At 40.1% G+C, this 19,612-nt stretch overlaps 1 protein-coding gene across 1 annotated transcript; it reads right to left on the bottom strand.

Moving 5' to 3' along the window:
• Window positions 1–6,142: 6,142 nt before the first annotated feature.
• Window positions 6,143–11,759, bottom strand: LOC139479528 (fucolectin-like). Its single transcript, XM_071262373.1, has 4 exons — window positions 11,692–11,759; window positions 10,908–10,989; window positions 9,721–9,951; window positions 6,143–6,411 (listed from the first exon to the last, which is right to left on the bottom strand). The coding sequence occupies exons 1-4, from the start codon at window positions 11,704–11,706 to the stop codon at window positions 6,143–6,145; spliced, it is 597 nt and encodes a 198-aa protein (XP_071118474.1). The 5' UTR covers window positions 11,707–11,759.
• Window positions 11,760–19,612: the final 7,853 nt, after the last annotated feature.

Genomic DNA, 19,612 nt, shown 5'->3' with positions numbered 1-19,612 from the left:
ACTTGAAGCAAGGCTAGACTATCTTCACAGACAAATACACACGTGTAGCTAATTGACATCGACAAATGCAGACAGGAATCTCTCGAGTGTGCAGAATGTCACTTATCAGGTCAAATTAAGCTCATAGAATCAAGTGTTCATTCATTTCAGCGAGTGACATCACTGCTGAGACATTTGAATGATAGCAGACGAATGCACATGGTCAGGAACACCTCGGCTTCCACACACCATTTCAGACAGAAAACTGACATAAATAGGTCGTGGTATCATTGAGGAGTGAGAAAGTCACCCGCTGCCACCATGATACGTGCTGTGTGTGTTGAACACATGTCTGGATAGTCATAGCCAACTCAGATTAAAGCTTCAGCGTTTATTACAACTTGCATGGCAGACATATGCCAAGGGAAGCAACTCTTATGCAAAGACTGCATACCACGTAACAGTAACTGAATACAAGGCTATATCTGATACGATATGCATATTTGGTGACTTTAATGCTCGAACGAGGACACTGCAAGCCAATGTAATGTGTGAGGACCCAAGCTACTTGACATTGATAAGACATAGCACTCTTCATGAACGAGGCCCTTGTTCTGCATATCTCTTACCTGAGCTAACACAGATCAAACAGTGAATACTCATCGGCTACAGTCACTAAAGAGTGTCCCGCCAATAATATCTTTAATGTGAACTGCAGATTTGGACCAGATCTAAAGATCTCACGTTCAAACTGGCATACCAAAGAAAACCACTAGCATGTGTTCAATTTGTTCTATTTGTCTATTTTGCAACCGTCCCATGGCTGGAGTAATACAGTGTGGTGGCAGGCAACAAACATTTTTTTGAATGAAAATTGCAATTGTGTGAGTGGCGGGTGCTACCGCGAGGGTAGGGCGTGCTTACCCTTTTTGAGGATACCTGATTACACCACTCAGTGATCTATGCACATAATTTCAATGTTATTTGCCTTTTACGCCAATTGGAATCTGTTTTGGCGGATAATCGAGGATGGTTTTTCTATGTGATTGACGTTTTATATATACTATGCCAAAAAAGTAGGGGATAGAGGGAATCATCAAGACATCTCATCTGATCTTTTTAGTGTTGGCAAATGGAATTGATATGATCATATCTTCTGGGGAGTAGAGAATCAGATCTAATGGGTTGTAATGGTTGGTGTGATATGATGCGACGCACTAGATCATAAATGAAGTCGGGGTCAAAATCGAAATGTGCATTATGCAGTCAACGTCACTGATATCGGGTAAAACCACCTATGGCGTCCAGAAATTTGGTTGGTTGGTTGGTTGGTTTGTTGTTTAACGCCGCACTCAGCAATATTCCAGCTATATGACGGCGGTCTGTAAATAATCGAGTCTGGACCAGACAATCCGGTGATTGATATCATGAGCATCGATCTACGCAATTGGGATCGATGACATGCATCAACCAAGTCAGCGAGCCTGACCACCCGATCCCGTTAGTCGCCTTTTTACGACAAGCATAGTCGCCTTTTACGGCAAACATGGGTTGATGAAGACCTATTCTAGCCCGGATCTTCAGGGGTCGTGTCCAGAAATGCACGAATTCTTCGAGGCACCTCTCATAAGTCGATCAATGTCAGGTTGACTCATGTTGTTCCACTCAACACCGAGTCCATTGAGAGTGGTTATGGGTTTTGACGTTGACGTACACATCTACCAACGACGTCACAGACGTCATCAATGGGGGAAAGATCAGGACTGAGTGTTTACCATTACATGAAACGGATGTTTTGCTGTTGGAGGAATTAGGTCACAATACAGGCACGATGAGCACCGTGCATTATCATTTTGTGATTGTGACAGGTTGTGAAAATGATAGTATTGACCTGTGACTCTGTAACTGACAATAGGGATCGCAGTTTAGCCAGTCATTGTGTTACTATTATCGACCCACCTCCAAAACGACCATGCTGTACGACTTTAACGTCCATAAGATGCTCATTAGGACGTCACCAAACTCGATTCTGTCGGTCATGAAAGTCGAGAGTGAACCTTGATTCGTCATAAAATGACAATAGCCCAACGTCGATTAGCCCAGTTCCCTAAACCATTGCCGCCTCTTGAATCAAATGGCGTGCAGTAAGTTCTGAGATGCCACGTGGACGTCGTGCACACAAATGCGATATGTGCACACGATTTTGCACCAGCTGACCGTTGCAACCGGTCCCTTATCTGATTTATTAATGACATCGTTCTCGGCTGACGTTGTTGCCCTTGGGCGTCCAGAGCGGCGAGGATAATCCTCGAGATCATGTGTTTGTTGGTTTGTTGGTTTCTTTTGGACAGATTGAGAAACATGCAGCATTTGGGCAACAATATTTTGACGTGTACCATCCTGCAACATGCCTATGACACGCAAACGTCGCATGATCAATGATGTTGCTGCCTTAATGATTAAATGTGTTAAACAAGGTATCTTTGAGCGTTTGGTTACAAGAAAACAATATACAGCTGCTCACAACCGAGTCTAAGTGAGAAACGTAAATCTGGCATACCACCCCTTGCACGTGCTGTCCGAGGTCACGTGCTTCAAAATGTTGTGTTTTGGAGTTTGATTTCTTCGGGACTGTTCTTGCCTCATAAATCACTTACTTTCATTGCTAGACGTTTGTGTATTTTCAAGTAGTTTCACCTCAAGCAAAACATATTACTTGCTTGCATAGTGCATAGATTTGACATAACTAGCTCCCCTAACTGAGGTGATATTCTTCTCGAATCTCGACAGGCATGATATATCATCGGAGGTAGCTGTCAATCTGGATTATGAGGCATGTTCCCTTCCGGATAAAATGTGAAAGACAAATTGTCTGAAAAACTATACGATTCTGCTGTTAAGACATTTTTGAGAGAAGGGTCACTTCCACAAAACAGGTAAAATCCGTATGGTTTGGTAATAAATGGAACTCGGTCGTGACTGGGAAAATACACAACCAGCACAAAAACGATAATATTAAAGCATGTATGCTAAATCTGGCTAAAGAATATAGAAAAACTCTGACATTTTTCAAAAGTTAGTCAAAAGACTTTTTGCGAGTGTCTTACACACATGAAATCCAAACAACCAAAAGCGTTTTGGAAATGTTTATATTCCCCAAGAAGCATAAAGTTATTTGCCTACTTCAAGGATGTCAAAGAGGACCCTGATGAGGATATCGACGTTGACGGCGTTTCCACTGAAGCCCATAATGAAAACATCAATGCTCCTGTCTTGGAAGAAGAAATAGCGAAGGCGATCGATGGACTCAAAACAAGGCCATGCTGTCGACGATGTGTTTAACGAGTGCATAAAATCAAAATAAAACTTAACTTTTACATGTGTTTTTACAACTTAACTGACGTCCAAATGAAAGAACACCAAGAAGGTTTTTTTGACTAATTACTTTATTAAGTGAAACATAGAAATGGAATCGTTGTGAAATACATCACAGAAAAGCAACCAAATGTATTCAATGAAAAACAACGTGATAAAGTGTAAATTTGGAGTTCATCTCCGAAACCGCTTCCTCTCCGCGACAGCAACGGCATCGACGGCACTAAGACGTCTTATCAGTCGGAAGACTGTGTAACGGCGATTAAGGGAACATGAAATCCGAGCACGTCGACCCTCCCGTGGAAAGATTTTGACGCCACAACATCAATATAACTGGCTGATCTTGTTAAACTTCAAACGATAAGTTACCAATTGAACATGCCGCTGAGAAAATTATCCCCATATTCCACCTGTCAAACAAGCCAAATCGGTGACGAATTCCACTATATTTTCGAATGTTAAAAATAGAAATATGAATTAAATTTATTTTGACAAACGTATTATGTTACCATCACTAAATTCTATAAAATGTCAATTCTATTCCAGTTCAAAAAGTGACAGTCCTACGATACCTGTACAAATCGTTAACTATAATTTTGTCTTCATGCTTATAACTTCGTATGTAAATAGGACCTAATGGTACTATACAGCAAAAATAAATAAGTGGAGTAATCTTGAACACATGTTTAATTGGCTGATGTAATTCGTTTAATTTCGTGACGTCATAACATTTATTAGAACTATGACGTCACATTACCAAAGTAACAATGGACAAATAACCTTCATATTGATCTAAATGTTCACTGACTGGAATAAAGGGGTTGTGTGGCTGCTTATCTGTGAACGGTGAAGATACAGAGGATATTATATGAAAGTTCATGTGATACTATGTTTATGACACGAATGTATAAACATAGTATGCCATGAACACACATATAATGTCTACGTACAGAAAATGTCTACGTACAGAGACGAATTAGGTCGCAACAACAGCGGAACTACTATGTGTCAAATGACGCCTACAATTTTCAGCTACGACGTCGTTTCTAGTGTGACGTCATTCCGACCTCACGACAATACAATTCGAATGACGTCAACAATGCCATACGGATGACGGAAACAATATACTGTTGTCACAAGACGTGATATGACACCAGGGCACATATGATTTTCATGAACCGCAATATATATGTTTGACCTCGTAGGTAATAATAATTCTTTTTAATTTAAGTTCTTGCACCCACGTCAAAGAATCAAGTGTAACGGAGTTGTGCTAAAATGATCAGGGATGTCATAAACAAGACTAAAGTAATAATGGAAACGTGGGAATAGGTTCACAGGTTTATTAGTAACATCTAATTGTACTAATAGATGACACCATATCTGACAGAAGTATAGATACACTGCGCTGGGACCTCAAGGATGACACTCTCTTCTGGACCACGGGAATACAACGGACTGTGGTGCTCAGCCAAACTGTGTTTCTAAACACGGGGCAAACAGGAATAGCAAACTAATTACTATATCTATACTGAAGATGTGAGTATCAAAATAACGCGCTGAACATAGCTTTCCAACGGTATTATTAAAGATTTACAAAAATCTATGTACAACTATTGAGGAGGCAAAATGATAATAAATACATGAGACGTATCTGAATGTACCTTTAAATTCCCCTAATGTTTGAAAATCATAGTTACAAAAGCATTTTCAATACACGAATAAGGAAGTCAATACATTGCTTGAGAATGTCCTTAGATCACAAGAGAATGAAATAGATGGACTACTAATTTCCTGACGCAGATTGTACGTACACTGTACAATGACGACCGCCGGACTTTGCCGAGTGGTGCCGGAAACTAAGCCGGGGGCAGAACGGTCACTAGACCATGGCATTGGTAGATTTGTCCACTTTGTATTTTGGATTGAACAGCTTTCACTTCAGCCTGCAAGTAAGGCAACGTTTGTCACCGCGCTTAGAAACCTAGGGAGTAACGACAACAGAATCAAAACAATTCTAAAACTGTCTGGTTATATTCTACATATTCAGTAGATTAAACAGAATGATTGAACACAACGTTTCATTACTCACACTGCACAAACACAACAGTAGTAAGAACAGACCCAGTTTAAATCCTTTCATATTCACGGTATGGTTTCCCATAATATATTTATCCATCTCGGCGGAACATCACTGACAGTATGGATGAACGGTTCCCAACAGGTAACTCCAGTGGAGTATTCTGTAAGTAAAAAATACAACTGTACACTATATAGACCTTCACTCTAACTAGTTGTATTATACAGCGGGTACGAAAAAACATCCCTGTCATGTAAAGACGCAGTTTTAACCTTTCTACATACACATATGATACACATTAAAAATACTTTCAACACTCAATACTTATTGTGCACCAGTACTTCTATCCAGCTGTATCTCAGTACGTTTTTGCTGGAGGCCCGCTATTGAATCCTTGTCGCAAGAGGCGACTAACGGAATCAGGTGGTCAGGCTCGCTGACTTGGTTGATGCATGTCACCGATCCCAATTGCGTGGATCGATGCTCATAATATTAATAACTGGATTGCCTAATTATTTACAGACCGCCGTCATATAGCTGGATTATTGCTGAGTGCGGGGTTAAACAACAAACCGACCAACACACTTGGATGCTCTTGAAAGTTTAATCTTACGGTAAATATCATTGTGATATAGTCTATATAGTGATAATACCTTGAAGAGGAACATGTTCCCGTAACTTATTGATTAAATAATCTTCATGTTCTTATCATGTCGCCATGCAGACATACCAATATATCAGCTTGAAGCCAAAGACCTGGACTTCACAAAACTGGAGAAGATCATTCCTGTCATTTTTCTTCTTTCCACTAAGCCTCAGGTAATGGCCAGTCACTTGTGAAATACACTGCATGGCAACTGTCTTGCCAGGCTCTGTGACGGCTCCATTGTACATGTAACACAGTTGTGGACTGGCACTAGGGTAGACACGAGGGTCGCCTTGATACACGTCCACAGCAAAGTCGTGAAGCCGTTCAGCTGAAACACCAACCTCATGTCAAATTTGCACTTTTCTAAATGTTTTTGCACCTTAATTGTCCTTGTTTTTGCTGTTGAATACAGAATGTCAACGGCAGTGAAACATCAGTCTCGATTATCTGCCGAGACAGATTCCATTGGGCGAAAAAGGCAAAAAAGTCTTGAAAATTATATGAATGGATCACTTGAAAATAAGTGGCACCCGGAGAAAATGGTAAGCATGTCCTGTACTCTCAGTAGCGCCCGCCACTCACCGCGTTAGATCCGGATTAGAAGATTCGGGTTGGAATAGGTCTTCAGCAATCCATGCTTGCCGCAAAAGGCGACTATGTTTCTACTTTGTAGAATAAAGCTCCACACAGCCAATATGACAACAGCGTGCTCCAACATGTTTGATCAGCTTGATGTGCTTGGCGATTTTGCTTGTCTTAGGACAAACGGGATCGAGTGGTGAGTCTGGCTGACTTGGTTGATGCATGTCATCGTATCCCAATTACGTAGATAGATGCTCCTGATGTCAATCACTGGATTGTCTGGTCCAGACTCGATTATTAACAGACCACCGTCATGCAGCTTGAATATTGCTTAGAGCGGCATTAACAAAAAACAATCAAACAAACAATCACACAATTTTCATAAAATAGTATCTGTTTTTGGCAGTACAGCAGTAACATTGTCAAGCATCGATGACATGTAAACGAAACGAACATGATCAAAAACTGTATTTCCATGCACTGTTTTTCTATGTTTATAGTGTTCGCAGTTAATAGTAGTAAAATAAGAGGAGATAACTGTGTATTATTTACTGATCAAAAGCAGTTGATCTTTGGTTTCAGATATATCATGTACAAGGATCAGTCAACCGTCCAGAGCAAAGCCGTGAGGAAGATTTTCGTATCATGAAATACAACTGTGACATTAACTGTATGAAACAGACAATGTATAACTGGGCCTTTGCAACTTCATTCAATATCCAAGAGATAAACATTAATATAGATATTTTTAAGTGTCATTTATATTTAAAGTATGTTGTTGTCTTTTATTTTAACTCACCAAAAGAAGTAAGTAAGTCTTTGGTCGTAGCGACTCATAGATATGAAATCTTCAACTTTAAGGTTTCAGTAATATTGAATTTGAAAAAATAGCACAAGGTTGACTGCTGTCGACACGTCAAAGGTCAAAGCGTGTAGTACGTGAGAACAGTCGCTGTGTGCATTCTTATTTGCATTGTTATCAACTCTCCTAATCATGGGACCTAACAATATCTGAATTAAATGCTGAAATTTCTGAAATTCAGAACATGCTCGCTGATATTCCAAAGAGGTCAGAAAAGAAACACCTGATTACCTCGGCGGTAGACAGGACACCCTTACAGCCAGTTTAAAGGAAGAAATTAAAGATGAAATTCTGGCAGAAATTGAGGTTGACCAAATGAAGAGTGACATTATGGAAAACTGAAACCAAAGACTTAAGTCTTTAGAGGAAAAGCAAGACTTAGTACAAATTGATAAACGTAAAATCAGGCTTGAAGACAAACATTTCTCTTCAACAGCAACCGTGAAGATCCGGGATAGAATTGATCTTCAACAGCCGATGCTTGCCGTAAAAAAAGTGACTTTGCTCGTCGTAATGGGCGACTAACGGGATCGGGTTGACTTGGTTGATGCATGTCATCGTATCCAAATTGCGTGGATCGATGCTCATGATGTCACTCACTGGATTGTCAGGTTTAAAAAAAATTATTTACAGACAGCCGTCGTATAGCTGGAATATTGTTGAGTGCGGCGTTAAACAACAAACAAACAAACAAACAAACAAACAAATCAACTGAGTAATCACAATGATCAGTGTTCCAGAAAGAATAAACATTAAAATAACATCAAACTTTTATATTTAACCTGCCGGAATCAGAGGGTCAGGGTCTGTGTCGTAAATTTTCGGACCTTTTGAAAAAGAATTCTTATCATATTGTTAGCCAGGTTTGTTTCATCGGTGGCAAAGGCGCGGATGATTAAACTTAGAAACTTTGTCCTCGCTTGAAACTGATGATGAGACAAAGCTCAATGTTACACTTATAAATGGTCTGAAAAACCATGAATGCATACAGAATGCTTGGTATTTCAAAGGCCGTGTCTATGGTGTCACGGAACAGGGTAAACGGTCCAAATGTCACGCGTATGATAACATTGACTCAGTGATCAATGACATGTAAACGGTTCAATGATAATACACTCCATTAACCGAAAGCAACTTATGTCAGGTTATTGTGTATCCTCATATCATTGTCTGCCTTTAACCGTATGTTCGATAAATGATCGATAAATATGTACGGGCATGAAATACTTTGACATAAAACTATACTCAGTGACACAGGAAATCATCCGGAAAAATACTCCGTGATATTTTCTTCTGGTTATCTTTGTCTCCTTCCTGTCATATTTTCTCTTGGTCTATTTGTTTGTTTTTTTCTTTCGACATGCATAAAGAACTGTAGTGTCAGTTGTGTGGACTTTGACCCAAATTGTTGAGAATATTTTAGGAATCTTGTGTCACCTTTTGATATTTTTAACAGGTGAAGCGGAGATATATGCCTGTCCATGACATACAAATTAGGGCTCCCTCCCAATGGGTAGATGTCCTATACCTTTCACATTTTTATTCTCTTCTTTCCTCACCTACTCCATATTTCTTCTCCCAATTCTCTATTTTTCTCTCTTCTTTATTTTTCTCCCAAATATACCCATATCAATGTGTACAATATACCCATATCAATCAAATACATAGACTCTATAGTATAAATGACGAATCTTAGTGATTTTATCCATGAATACCAGGGATCTCCAATTAGATCATGTAAAACGTGAAATATTTTTTCAGTTTCTAAGACAAAGAAAATCGTATATCATGTTTCTGCTCATTTGGTCATAGACATTAGATCCTTTATGCGTGTAGACCCGACAGATAGTACTTTGGTACTACCTTATCATAAAACAATACATATATAATTCCAAATATAATTTTACTGATTTGCATACATGTATGACACATCTTACAAATATGGCACTATTTTAATTTTGAAATATTTTTGGACATATTTGGAGAATACAGCACGAAATTCAACAGTAAATGGGAATGTCTCACATTATACTCATCTCTACCTCTTTTCTTTTTCCTCCCTCCTTTCACAGTTCTTTTTAATAACTTGTTAATCTACCACGACAATTTTAATAAAAAAATCACCAAACGAAGCTGAAATTAAAGCAAACATATTTTCAAATTTTCAAATAAAAAGGAAAACGTTTGTCTTACGACAACAGTCTTCTCTACTGGTGACCCGAACTTCAACAACGGTGTAGGTGTCCAGAAGGTCCACCTGCCACCAGGGTGAGAAATCACCGAAGTCAACAGAAAAACAGGATCCAGATGACCACGTCGCTGTAACATCTCCGTCCACCGCAGCACTAGCCAGCAACATAGAACCAGCATACTCTGAACTTGCACTTGTTGGCTTATCTTTCGCAATATTAGGTAGAAATTCCTCTGTTGTAAGAAAGAAAACGCAATTCTAGAAACGCATTTGGGAAATGTCCAGATTAAAGGACAATAACATGCTACGGATTTCTTTTGTACATTTCTGTTTTAATTACGATATAAACACATTGTGTATTCGATTTACAATGAGTGAGTGAGTTAAAGCTGTACATCGCATTGGAAATATTGCAGCCATATCGCGACAAGTTAATTGTTATGAAATACCTATCGACAAAAGATAATAAAACAGTAAGATAAGCATCACAGTAACAAACCCAATTAAAATGAAATATAAGATTTTCAGTAGGTGGTCATGAGTCAGTGTTATTAAAAAAAACCAGGCCATCGATCACTAACAAGCAAACAAACCTTCAGACGTTTCGAACGTTGTATCAATATAAAATATCGATTTAAGAGTAACGCAGTTCAAACAATCATTATTGGTCGGTGATATTTTAAAGTGCAGCATGTTGAGGTGACATAGTTGGATCGAATTAAACCCGTAGGCGCAGTACCAATTAGAACATGAATTTGGCAGTTCTTGGCAAAATGAGGCAAAAATAAGCTAAAGAGGAACAGATAAAAGATAACTTAGGGTAGATTTCCCGTGTAACGAGCTGTAACAGGCAACAGGCCCACACGTCATTTTGGAAGTAATAAATTCAGTATCTTTGTACTTTTGTACATATTTTGTGATTGAGACTCTAGAGTTAAAATAGAGAGAAAGGTACATGTATAAGCATAAAGACACGCTTAAGTAAAGTGTAAAGTGTATAGGACCCAATCTTCAAAATCAAAACCACAATAGTATTTTTAAATGAAGATAGTGAATATTTTTATTTTTTTATGCATTTCACGTGTCTTTGGGTAGTAAGGTGCTAGATGTGTAGTTTAAGGCGTTTGCAATGAAGCATATCAGAAGTTCGAAAGCAGTATGCCATTCATCGTTAAAAAGTGGTACATACCACACTGCACAATGTCATTTCTCTGGGTTCTGCATCTCTGCGTGTATCCACATAGGGTGGTCTGACAAGGCCCAAGTGCTGTCTGTGTCATTCAATGTATAAATGAGGATTAGTTACATTGGTACATACAACAACATGTATATGTAAGCTATAATGTCAAGTAATTTGAAATTGCACACAAAAAATGACACATGGCATTTTCAGGTTCTCGTGTGAATCACTTACACTATTTTCCCTGGATACATGTTGATTCACAAAAAGCAGGAAGCATATACCGTCCTGATCAAATCTAGCTATATCCCCGGAAAATACATGAACTCGATTAGCAATCTAATTATAACCTTTGCTTTGAAATCCTTAATACAGAACTTCAGAACTTGACCTGTATGGTGTGAGACCTGTGCATATAATGTCGTGAAAATGCATTACGATTTCTTTTGAGGAACCATCAAAATCAAAAACTTGGAGGAGGAGCAGAATTAACTAAAGATGTTACATCACTGTGTAAGGTCTGCTCGTTCACGTCCAGCTGAGCTTATGTCATAAAATGGACACGCGGTTCCAGTGTAATCTTACCTTAAGGAAGCGAATTTATGGATGTCAACTCCTTTATTATAAGGAACACAACGTTTCGCAGTATATGCTTACTCCTTCATCAGGCGAATGACCTGATGAAGGAGTAAGTATATATTCCGAAACATTGTGCTCCTCATAATAAAGACATCCAGTAATTCTCTTCCTTATGTGTATCACTTCTAAATGCCTTTCCAAGACTTAATATTACCTTGTTCCAACTCATAATTGAACTGTAAATGAAATCCTTCTCTTGTCCTCGACTTTCCAGATATTGGAGATCATCAAATACATTTAGTTGACAAGATCCAGTCCCAAATTCAAAATTGAAGGATTTGCATATTCCATATGAAACACATTCAGCGGCACAGGAGAAAAGAGAAAATTTCTCGATAATCTTAAACGTTGATCTCACTAAATGCTGTCCATCATGTAGATCCGGCATACATGTATTTGTGAATTGTACCATACTCGAAAGAATTTGACAACAAATGTACATTATTTCCAATTTCCCAAAGCAAAGGAAGAATATGCACGACATGATTTTGATATCAATAAGATGACACTGGTGTTTTCCAAAATGTGGCTGAAGGAATTCACATGGAAATGTTAAACAGACGGCGTTTCTTCTTTCCGTCGTGGTTGGAGACGCAGCCGGATGTATTATAGGCCATGTCCTTTAGATTGACGATGACTGGGCTTATGTCAATAAAGTGGATCAATTCAATCCTCGGTCACACCAAAGAAGAATATGTTGATGAACTTTCCTGCAATAGACCGATCCAGTCCGGACCGATAAGCCCCGCCCAGAAGCTGCCGTCCTCGTTTTAGGCGTTAGGGGGGACAACCACTGGCTATTCGCTGTGGCGTCACAGCCGGCGAAACTTGATTGCGCGGGCAATGAAATTTGCTCAGAATGTTTTGTTACCAGTCGTGTGTCAAAAATAACTAAAGAGAGTTATATATGATCTATTTTGGGTTCTATTTTAGTTGTCAATTGCATATGGGGAGTGAGAATGAGTCATATGTCTGATGTAATGGTGAATCGGTCAATGAGGACGTCACCATGGCTGAAAGTTAGAAGCGTGCACTACTTCGAAGCACTCATGTCAGGCAGAGTTGGTTGGTTGGTTGGTTGTTTAACGCCGCACTCAGCAATATTACAGCTATATGACGGCGGTCTGTAAATAATCGAGACTGGACCAGACAATCCAGTAATTAATATCAAAAACATCGATCCACGTAATTGGGATCGATGACATGCATCAACCAAGTCAGCGAGCCTGACAACCCGATCCCTTCAATCGCCTTTTACGACAAGCATAGTCGCTTTTTACGGCAAGCATGGGTATGTTGTAATATTATGCTCGAGTAATTTGCAATATTAACAGATAAGCTATATTGTGATTTTTGTGATTTTGAAAATAAATAATATCTAAAAATCTGGAACAAAATAAATCATATCTAAGAGAGAGGAATACAATTTCCACTAGATTGTACTTCAATGTAAATAATAGTAGATTTCATTCTGCGCTAACCGAAATCAGATCACTTTCATTTTGGAGTTACAAGCATTATCCTTGGTTATAACATGCGTAAAATCATAACTTGCTGCCTATTGTCATTTACCCGTATTGAGTATGCAAATGTGCAAAAGTGCGAAAACTCGTGCAAATTCTCACTTTCGAGCAGACGTGGTTCCCGTTTAGGGATGGAGGCGACATTTAACTGATGGTGAGGCCTACCGCACATCTTGATCAGCCTCAAAACGTTTTTTGCCCGACCCTGTGGATTTGGGTAAAGGTATACATCTAATCCCAGCGATACGTAATGAATATCGCGAGTGAAAATAGCACAAAGCGTAGCCACGTCGCTTGTCGGGTGTCGTTTGACCCCGGAGTGAGTGAGTATGGTTTTACGCCGCTTTTAGCAATATTCCAGCAATATCACGGCAGGGGACACCAGAAATGGGCTTCACACATTGTATGCATGTCGGGAATCGAACCCGGGTCTTCGGCGAGACGAGCGAACACTTTAAACCACTAGGCTACCCGACCGCCCCGTTTGACCCTAGAAGTAAGTCTGACAAATCCGCAAAGCGCGCCCGGCCTTCTGATTGGCTCAAACTGACGCATGCGCCAAATTTGATTGACAGACTGGATCGGTCTATTGCTTGAACACTGTTGCGGACACGATGTACACCTATACATACAATTTGTCATTTAGACAAAGTATGCACCTATGTGTGGTAATGGGAAATGGGGTTTAATGTCGCGTTCAAAATTCTTGCACTTGTATAGTAATGTGCATGCGCGTGTGCGTGACTGCTTGTACCTGTAGGACTTATACTGGTTTAAGAGTGCTATCCCATTGTGTTTCCATGCAACAGTGATACCTCACTCACACGCAGTATACTGACTCCAAGCTGACCAATACTTGTCGTTATATCCCCTTGAAGCCGTGTGCCACGCAGGGTGACAACAAGTACCATCTTTAAACGTATTTTGGTATGAGGCTGCTTGGATCGAACCGCAGACACGCTCCCTGGGCATACACTCTAAGCACTAGAACGTGGAGGGGCGCACTTACAGTTAGACTGTTCACAGATCTGAGGTGAATTGTATGAAGGAATGTTTTCAGCCTTTGCTTTGCTTTGCTTTGCTGGTGTCGGTGGAGGAAGGGATTCTGGTGGTTGAGGGCACTGGAGCCAGGAACAGGTGTTCCTTTTTCCCATCACACGGACAAACTGAATAATGCTTTGCTTTGCTGGTGTCGGTGGAGGAAGGGATTCTGGTGGTTGAGGGCACTGGAGCCAGGAACAGGTGTTCCTTTTTCCCAACACACGGACAAACTGAATAATGCTTTGCTTTGCTGGTGTCGGTGGAGGAAGGGATTCTGGTGGTTGAGGGCACTGGAGCCAGGAACAGGTGTTCCTTTTTCCCAACACACGGACAAACTGAATAGTGTTACTGTTGAAACTATTCCTAAGTCCTCTGTTAAACCACACATTCGTAAACCATGGTTTACTAATGATTGCAAACAGGCCAGGAAGATATATATGCGAAGGCTGAAAAATACTTTCGCCGTCATCCTACAGTTCACTTTCAATTATGTAAAGATAAATTGTGCCAAGGCTCGACCTATGTTTAAACAAGATCGGTGACAGTCATGGAAAAACTTTTTATCAAAGATTAATTCCCGTATGCCAAAGGTGTGGAACATGATACCAAAAATCAAAGGGGAAGGTTCAAATTCATCATCTTTAAGATTACAATGGTCTACTAACTGACAAAGCTGACATTGCAAATAAGTTGGGTGAAACGTAAGCTTAACATTACTCATCATCCAATCATAATCCCCAATTTCAGAAGCATAAAAATCAACAATAAAAGAAAACTATTAACTTTATTTCGGATAATGGTGAAGACTACTATGAAGTATTTTCACACGAGCCAAGTACATCCCTAGTGCCAGCCCATGATACCCCAATAGGAGCTGATAATATCCATTATCAGATCCTCAAACATTTACCCAATTCATGTCTGGAAACGCCTCTAAATCGTTTTGATAAAATTCGGACAACAGGACACTTTCCTCCTTCGTGGCACAATGCCATTGTTATCCCTATACAAAACCTGGCGCGGGTCATCCCGATCTATCTAACTATCGACCTATTTCGTTAGCGAGCTGCGTTTGTAAAACCATGGAACGCATGGTCAATAATCGACTAGTATGTTTTTAGGAAACCAATTGTCTTATTAAAAATATTCAATGTCGTTTCAGCGTAAATAGAAGTACCATTGACCATCTGTTCCGGTTCGACTAAACAATTCAAGTGTAAATAACCAGCATGCTGTATCGATCTTTTTTTGCTGGGGAACCATGCAGGTAGCAGAAGTACCTTGGTCGCTAGTATGGTGATTGTAACATTGTTGCTGGCGATCTATAGCCCTCATATTTATATCGCGTCGTACCCCAATAATCAATGTTCTACATACCCATCAAATTGAAAAGTAGTGATTGAATTCGAACTGGAATAGTGAACGTTATCCGGTGGTAATGTCAAATTATTCACTCCCTACAGATCACGCCTGTGTTTAGGGATTGAGTCGATACTTCATCGACTTGTGTACGTGTTCAGTTACTTATTATATTATTTATGGTGAGTTTGGTTAAGGGTAGGGTTTGTAAGGCATCGTGTAATCGGATTTGGGAAAATCTATATTTGGCGAATGTACAAACATGCTGCTTGAAAGGTAAATATCCACATGCGTGTGATATTAACTCTGTTAATCCAGACGGAGTAGCAGTAGAAGTAAAAGTGGTAGTAGTCGTTGCATTCGTGGTTAGTAGGGGTGGCAGTAGCAGTTGTAGCGTTGCTGTTGTTATGAGGTTAAAATGCATCTCAAAAACATTAGAAAATGGTAACAAATAAAACCGTTATAGCTGCAGTGAGGAGTTGCATTAGATATAGTTTCTGACAGACAACTTTTAGTTCGAAAGGAATAAATAGATAAAAGACATTTCACATTTATCATTGGATTGGTTCCAGGTTATCATCCATTAGTTAATGAAACAAGTAGAGAAGCAAAATATATTTCATTTGTAGCATCCGGATCAAGTCACAAAATCAATAGAGAGATGAGCAATCTGGCACGTAGGCTTCAGTATTTTTCCGATTACGACACACATGAATCCATGATCTAACTTTTAACGAATCAAAATGAGGTATTGTGACATGTATATAAACTGACGTCCAAAAGAAAAACTTTTTCAACTGAAAATATAAATTTCAGACAAAGTATACATTTTTTTTCGATGAAGTCTATCTAAAACACATAACCTAAATACAACAATTGTGTATGCAGAAAATGTTAATCGTCTGTTACATGTTCGCGAAAATGTGAAAAACACGTGCACCACGGACAACTGCAAATGCACGTGCGGGTAAGGGTATAAAACGATTGCAACGGCAAGTCAGACATCCACAGTGATACAAAAAACACAAAAGAAATGCCACGACTCACAGTCGAACAACGTGAACGAGCCTTGGGTATGGTACAGATGGGAGCCACCCACGCCCATATTGCACGAACCTTCGGTTGCTCCCGTCTTGCCGTTACCAACTTGATGCAACGTTACAGACAGACAGGGCGGACCGCTGACAGGCCAAGAACAGGCAGACCCAGGGTGACCACGCCCCATGATGACCGGTACTTGCGTATCTTGCACCTCCGAAATTGCTTTCTGACAGTGACGTTATCGGCGTCAAATGCCTTAGGTCACAGGGTAAGTCGACAGACAGTGGCCAGGAGACTCAGGGCTCATGGAATTAGGGCTTTTAGACCATACAGAGGACAGCTATTGACATCGCAACATCGTCGTCTGCGATTGAGATGGGCCCGGACTGTACGATGCCGGCAACGACGTGACTGGCAGAGGGTTGTCTTCACTGACAAAGTCGCTTCTGTATGTTTAGGGCTGATGGAAGACAACGTGTTTACCGCCGAAGGGGTGAACGAACGGCGGCGTGTTGCGTGCAGGAGGTTGTACCATATGGTGGAGGGAATGTCAAAATGTGGGGAGGGATCCGTGGGCAGGAGAGGACACCGCTGGTCATCGTTGACGGAAACTTGACAGCTCAGCGTTATATGGATAACATTCTTCGTCCAGTTGTCCTACCATTTCTCCAACAGCAGCCACGTGGTGTCATTTATCAGCATGACAACGCTAGAGCCCATACAGCCAGAATTGTCACTAACTTCCTCGCAGCCAACAACGTCAACGTCCTGCCGTGGCCTGCACGCTCACCCGACATGTCCCCCATAGAACACTTCTGGGACTTGATGTTCGACAACGACCACACTCTCCAGCCAACCGGCAAGAACTGATCTTGGCCTTCCAAGAAGAATAGAGTCAAATCCAACGTGACCTCATCAGACGACTGACTTTTTCTGTGCGTTGAAGAGTTTCTGCGTGTATTGAGGCATTTGGTGGTCACACACGCTACTAATGACTTGTTATTGAACGTGAGCGATTGTTTATGTACTCTGCCTATTGTCCATGATTCCGAAAGCTCGAGTTTTGTACCACACCCAACTTTGGGGGGGCTCTGACGTCATTCTCGGTCGCGGTATGATTGTCATTTTCAGTGTTGATTATGTTGATATATTGATCTTCTCAATATACTTTACTTCATGCATGTATGTTTTGTTGTTTTTGAGCAAGAGTGATTTCAAACTCTGGTAAAGTTTCTTTTAGACGTCAGTTTACATGAACACTATAAAATGATACCTTTGACATAAGGAGAGGAGAGCGCGGTTTGCAATCAATCGAGTCGAATCCCGATTGTTCTAAGTTTTCCCCATTCAGTGACGAGTCTGGCCGGTCTGATCCTGTCCTTTATTGATAGATGGACTGAGAGTAAGTAAAACTATGTGAGTGTAAAGCTGGTGTTGCGTTTCTTTATTATGCGAGTATGAACGCTGATAGAGACAACTTGGAGTAAGCGTCGTTAGGCCAATCACTCTTTGACGGAGCCGAGCCGCTTCGGAGTGGCGAGTGGCAAAGTAATTGCCCATTATGACCAGGAACGGCAATACTTTTAGTAACTGTAGTAGGGTCGCACATGACGCCCGAAAGCAGTTACGACACAATTCCTTCTGTGGTATGATTCGTTGTGCGTCCCCCATGCGTGGCAAATACCAGTTTTAATTCGCCCTGATTATGTTTCTAGGTTTTTCAGAACAATCCCTGTGCTCGTGAATCACTTCCTCCAATACCTAGCTGACACCAATGACACTATTCCTTGTACACTTTCAAAAACAATCTGTGCTTGATGACATAAGTTCGAAATGTTCGACGAAGTTTGACCTAAAACGTGGAGAAAAAACAATGGGTGCACAACAACTCCTGCGCTCCTACCTTCACCAGACACCCAAGTGGAAGGCCTCTTAATTCAAAATGACATCAAATTAAATGTCCGTGACGTTGTCAAAAGAAAATTATTATATCCATAAAAAATGCAACACTTTCTCTTTTAAAATTAACGCTTTTTCTCACAGGTTAGCATAGTCGTTTTAATTAAAAAATTAGGAAACTACAACTGAGTGAGTGAGTTGGCTTTAACGTCGCTTTTAACAGTACTATATCGCGTCTTGTCAGCTTAATGTTGGAGTTTAACCCGAAGTGATGCAGGTCTCAGACGTTTACCACTTCGGTGAAACCAACGAGCACGGGTATGGTATCCGTGCCCCTTAACTGCAACTGCAGCTGTACAAGATGACTGCCCCTCTACACAGTGGAGTTGTTTGTTCTCCGGAGTCTCATCCTAGACGAGAAGATACTTCCCATTAGGGATATGTCATTTCACAAGAGAAAGCTCTTCAAAGAAGATACTTCCCAAAAAGGATATGTCACTCGGCGAGATAAATCGCTTCAAAGAAGATTCTTCCCATTAGGGATATGTAATTCGACGAGATAAAGCGCTTCAAACAAGATACTTCCCATTAGGGATATGTCATTCGACGAGATAAAGCGCTTCAGAGAAGATACTTCCCATTAGCAATATGTCATTCGACGACATAAGGCGCTTCAAAAAAGATACTTCCCATCAAGGATATGTCATTTCACGAGATAAAGCACCTCAAAGAAGATACTTCTCATTATGGATATGTCGTTTCACGAGATAAATCTCTTCAAAGAAGATACTTCCAAGTAGGTATACGTCATTTCACGAGAGAAATGTCTTCAATGAGATACACAATGCGAACTCCTAATGAGATGTAGTTGAGTGTATGGATCAGTCATCTGAATTTAAGCAAAACTAAATCAAGATTGACAGTTTCAAGAATAATGTAAATATGACATGACAGATATGCATGACATTTACATAAGCATCAGCAAGTTTATGTAGTCTAGAATGTTATAATTAAAAAATTGTTGGACTCATTACAGAACAAAAAAATATATACATGTATATCATGACTCGGTGAACGTAAAGATATTCTGATTTTAACCCTCGTCTCCCTACACCTACAAATCTATTCCGTAACAATGACTGTATTTGCAAACTATAACATTTTCCTTCTAAATAATATTAATAAGTTGGTTTCTCAAAGCCAAACGTTAAT

Source organism: Haliotis cracherodii, unplaced genomic scaffold (assembly GCF_022045235.1).
Source record: "Haliotis cracherodii isolate W230 unplaced genomic scaffold, xgHalCrac1.p SCAF_4, whole genome shotgun sequence".
Lineage (NCBI taxonomy): Eukaryota > Metazoa > Mollusca > Gastropoda > Lepetellida > Haliotidae > Haliotis > Haliotis cracherodii.
This window is presented reverse-complemented; position numbering and strand designations above follow the sequence as displayed.

What these genes read in the sequence shown, in the direction of transcription:
- LOC139479528 (XM_071262373.1), bottom strand. An exon ending in AAATGACATTGTGCAGTGTG is followed by an intron (nt 9,952 to 10,907) that starts GTATGTACCACT and finishes TTCTTACAACAG; the next exon opens with AGGAATTTCTACCTAATATT. An exon ending in CAGTAGAGAAGACTGTTGTC is followed by an intron (nt 6,412 to 9,720) that starts GTAAGACAAACG and finishes TTGGTGTTTCAG; the next exon opens with CTGAACGGCTTCACGACTTT.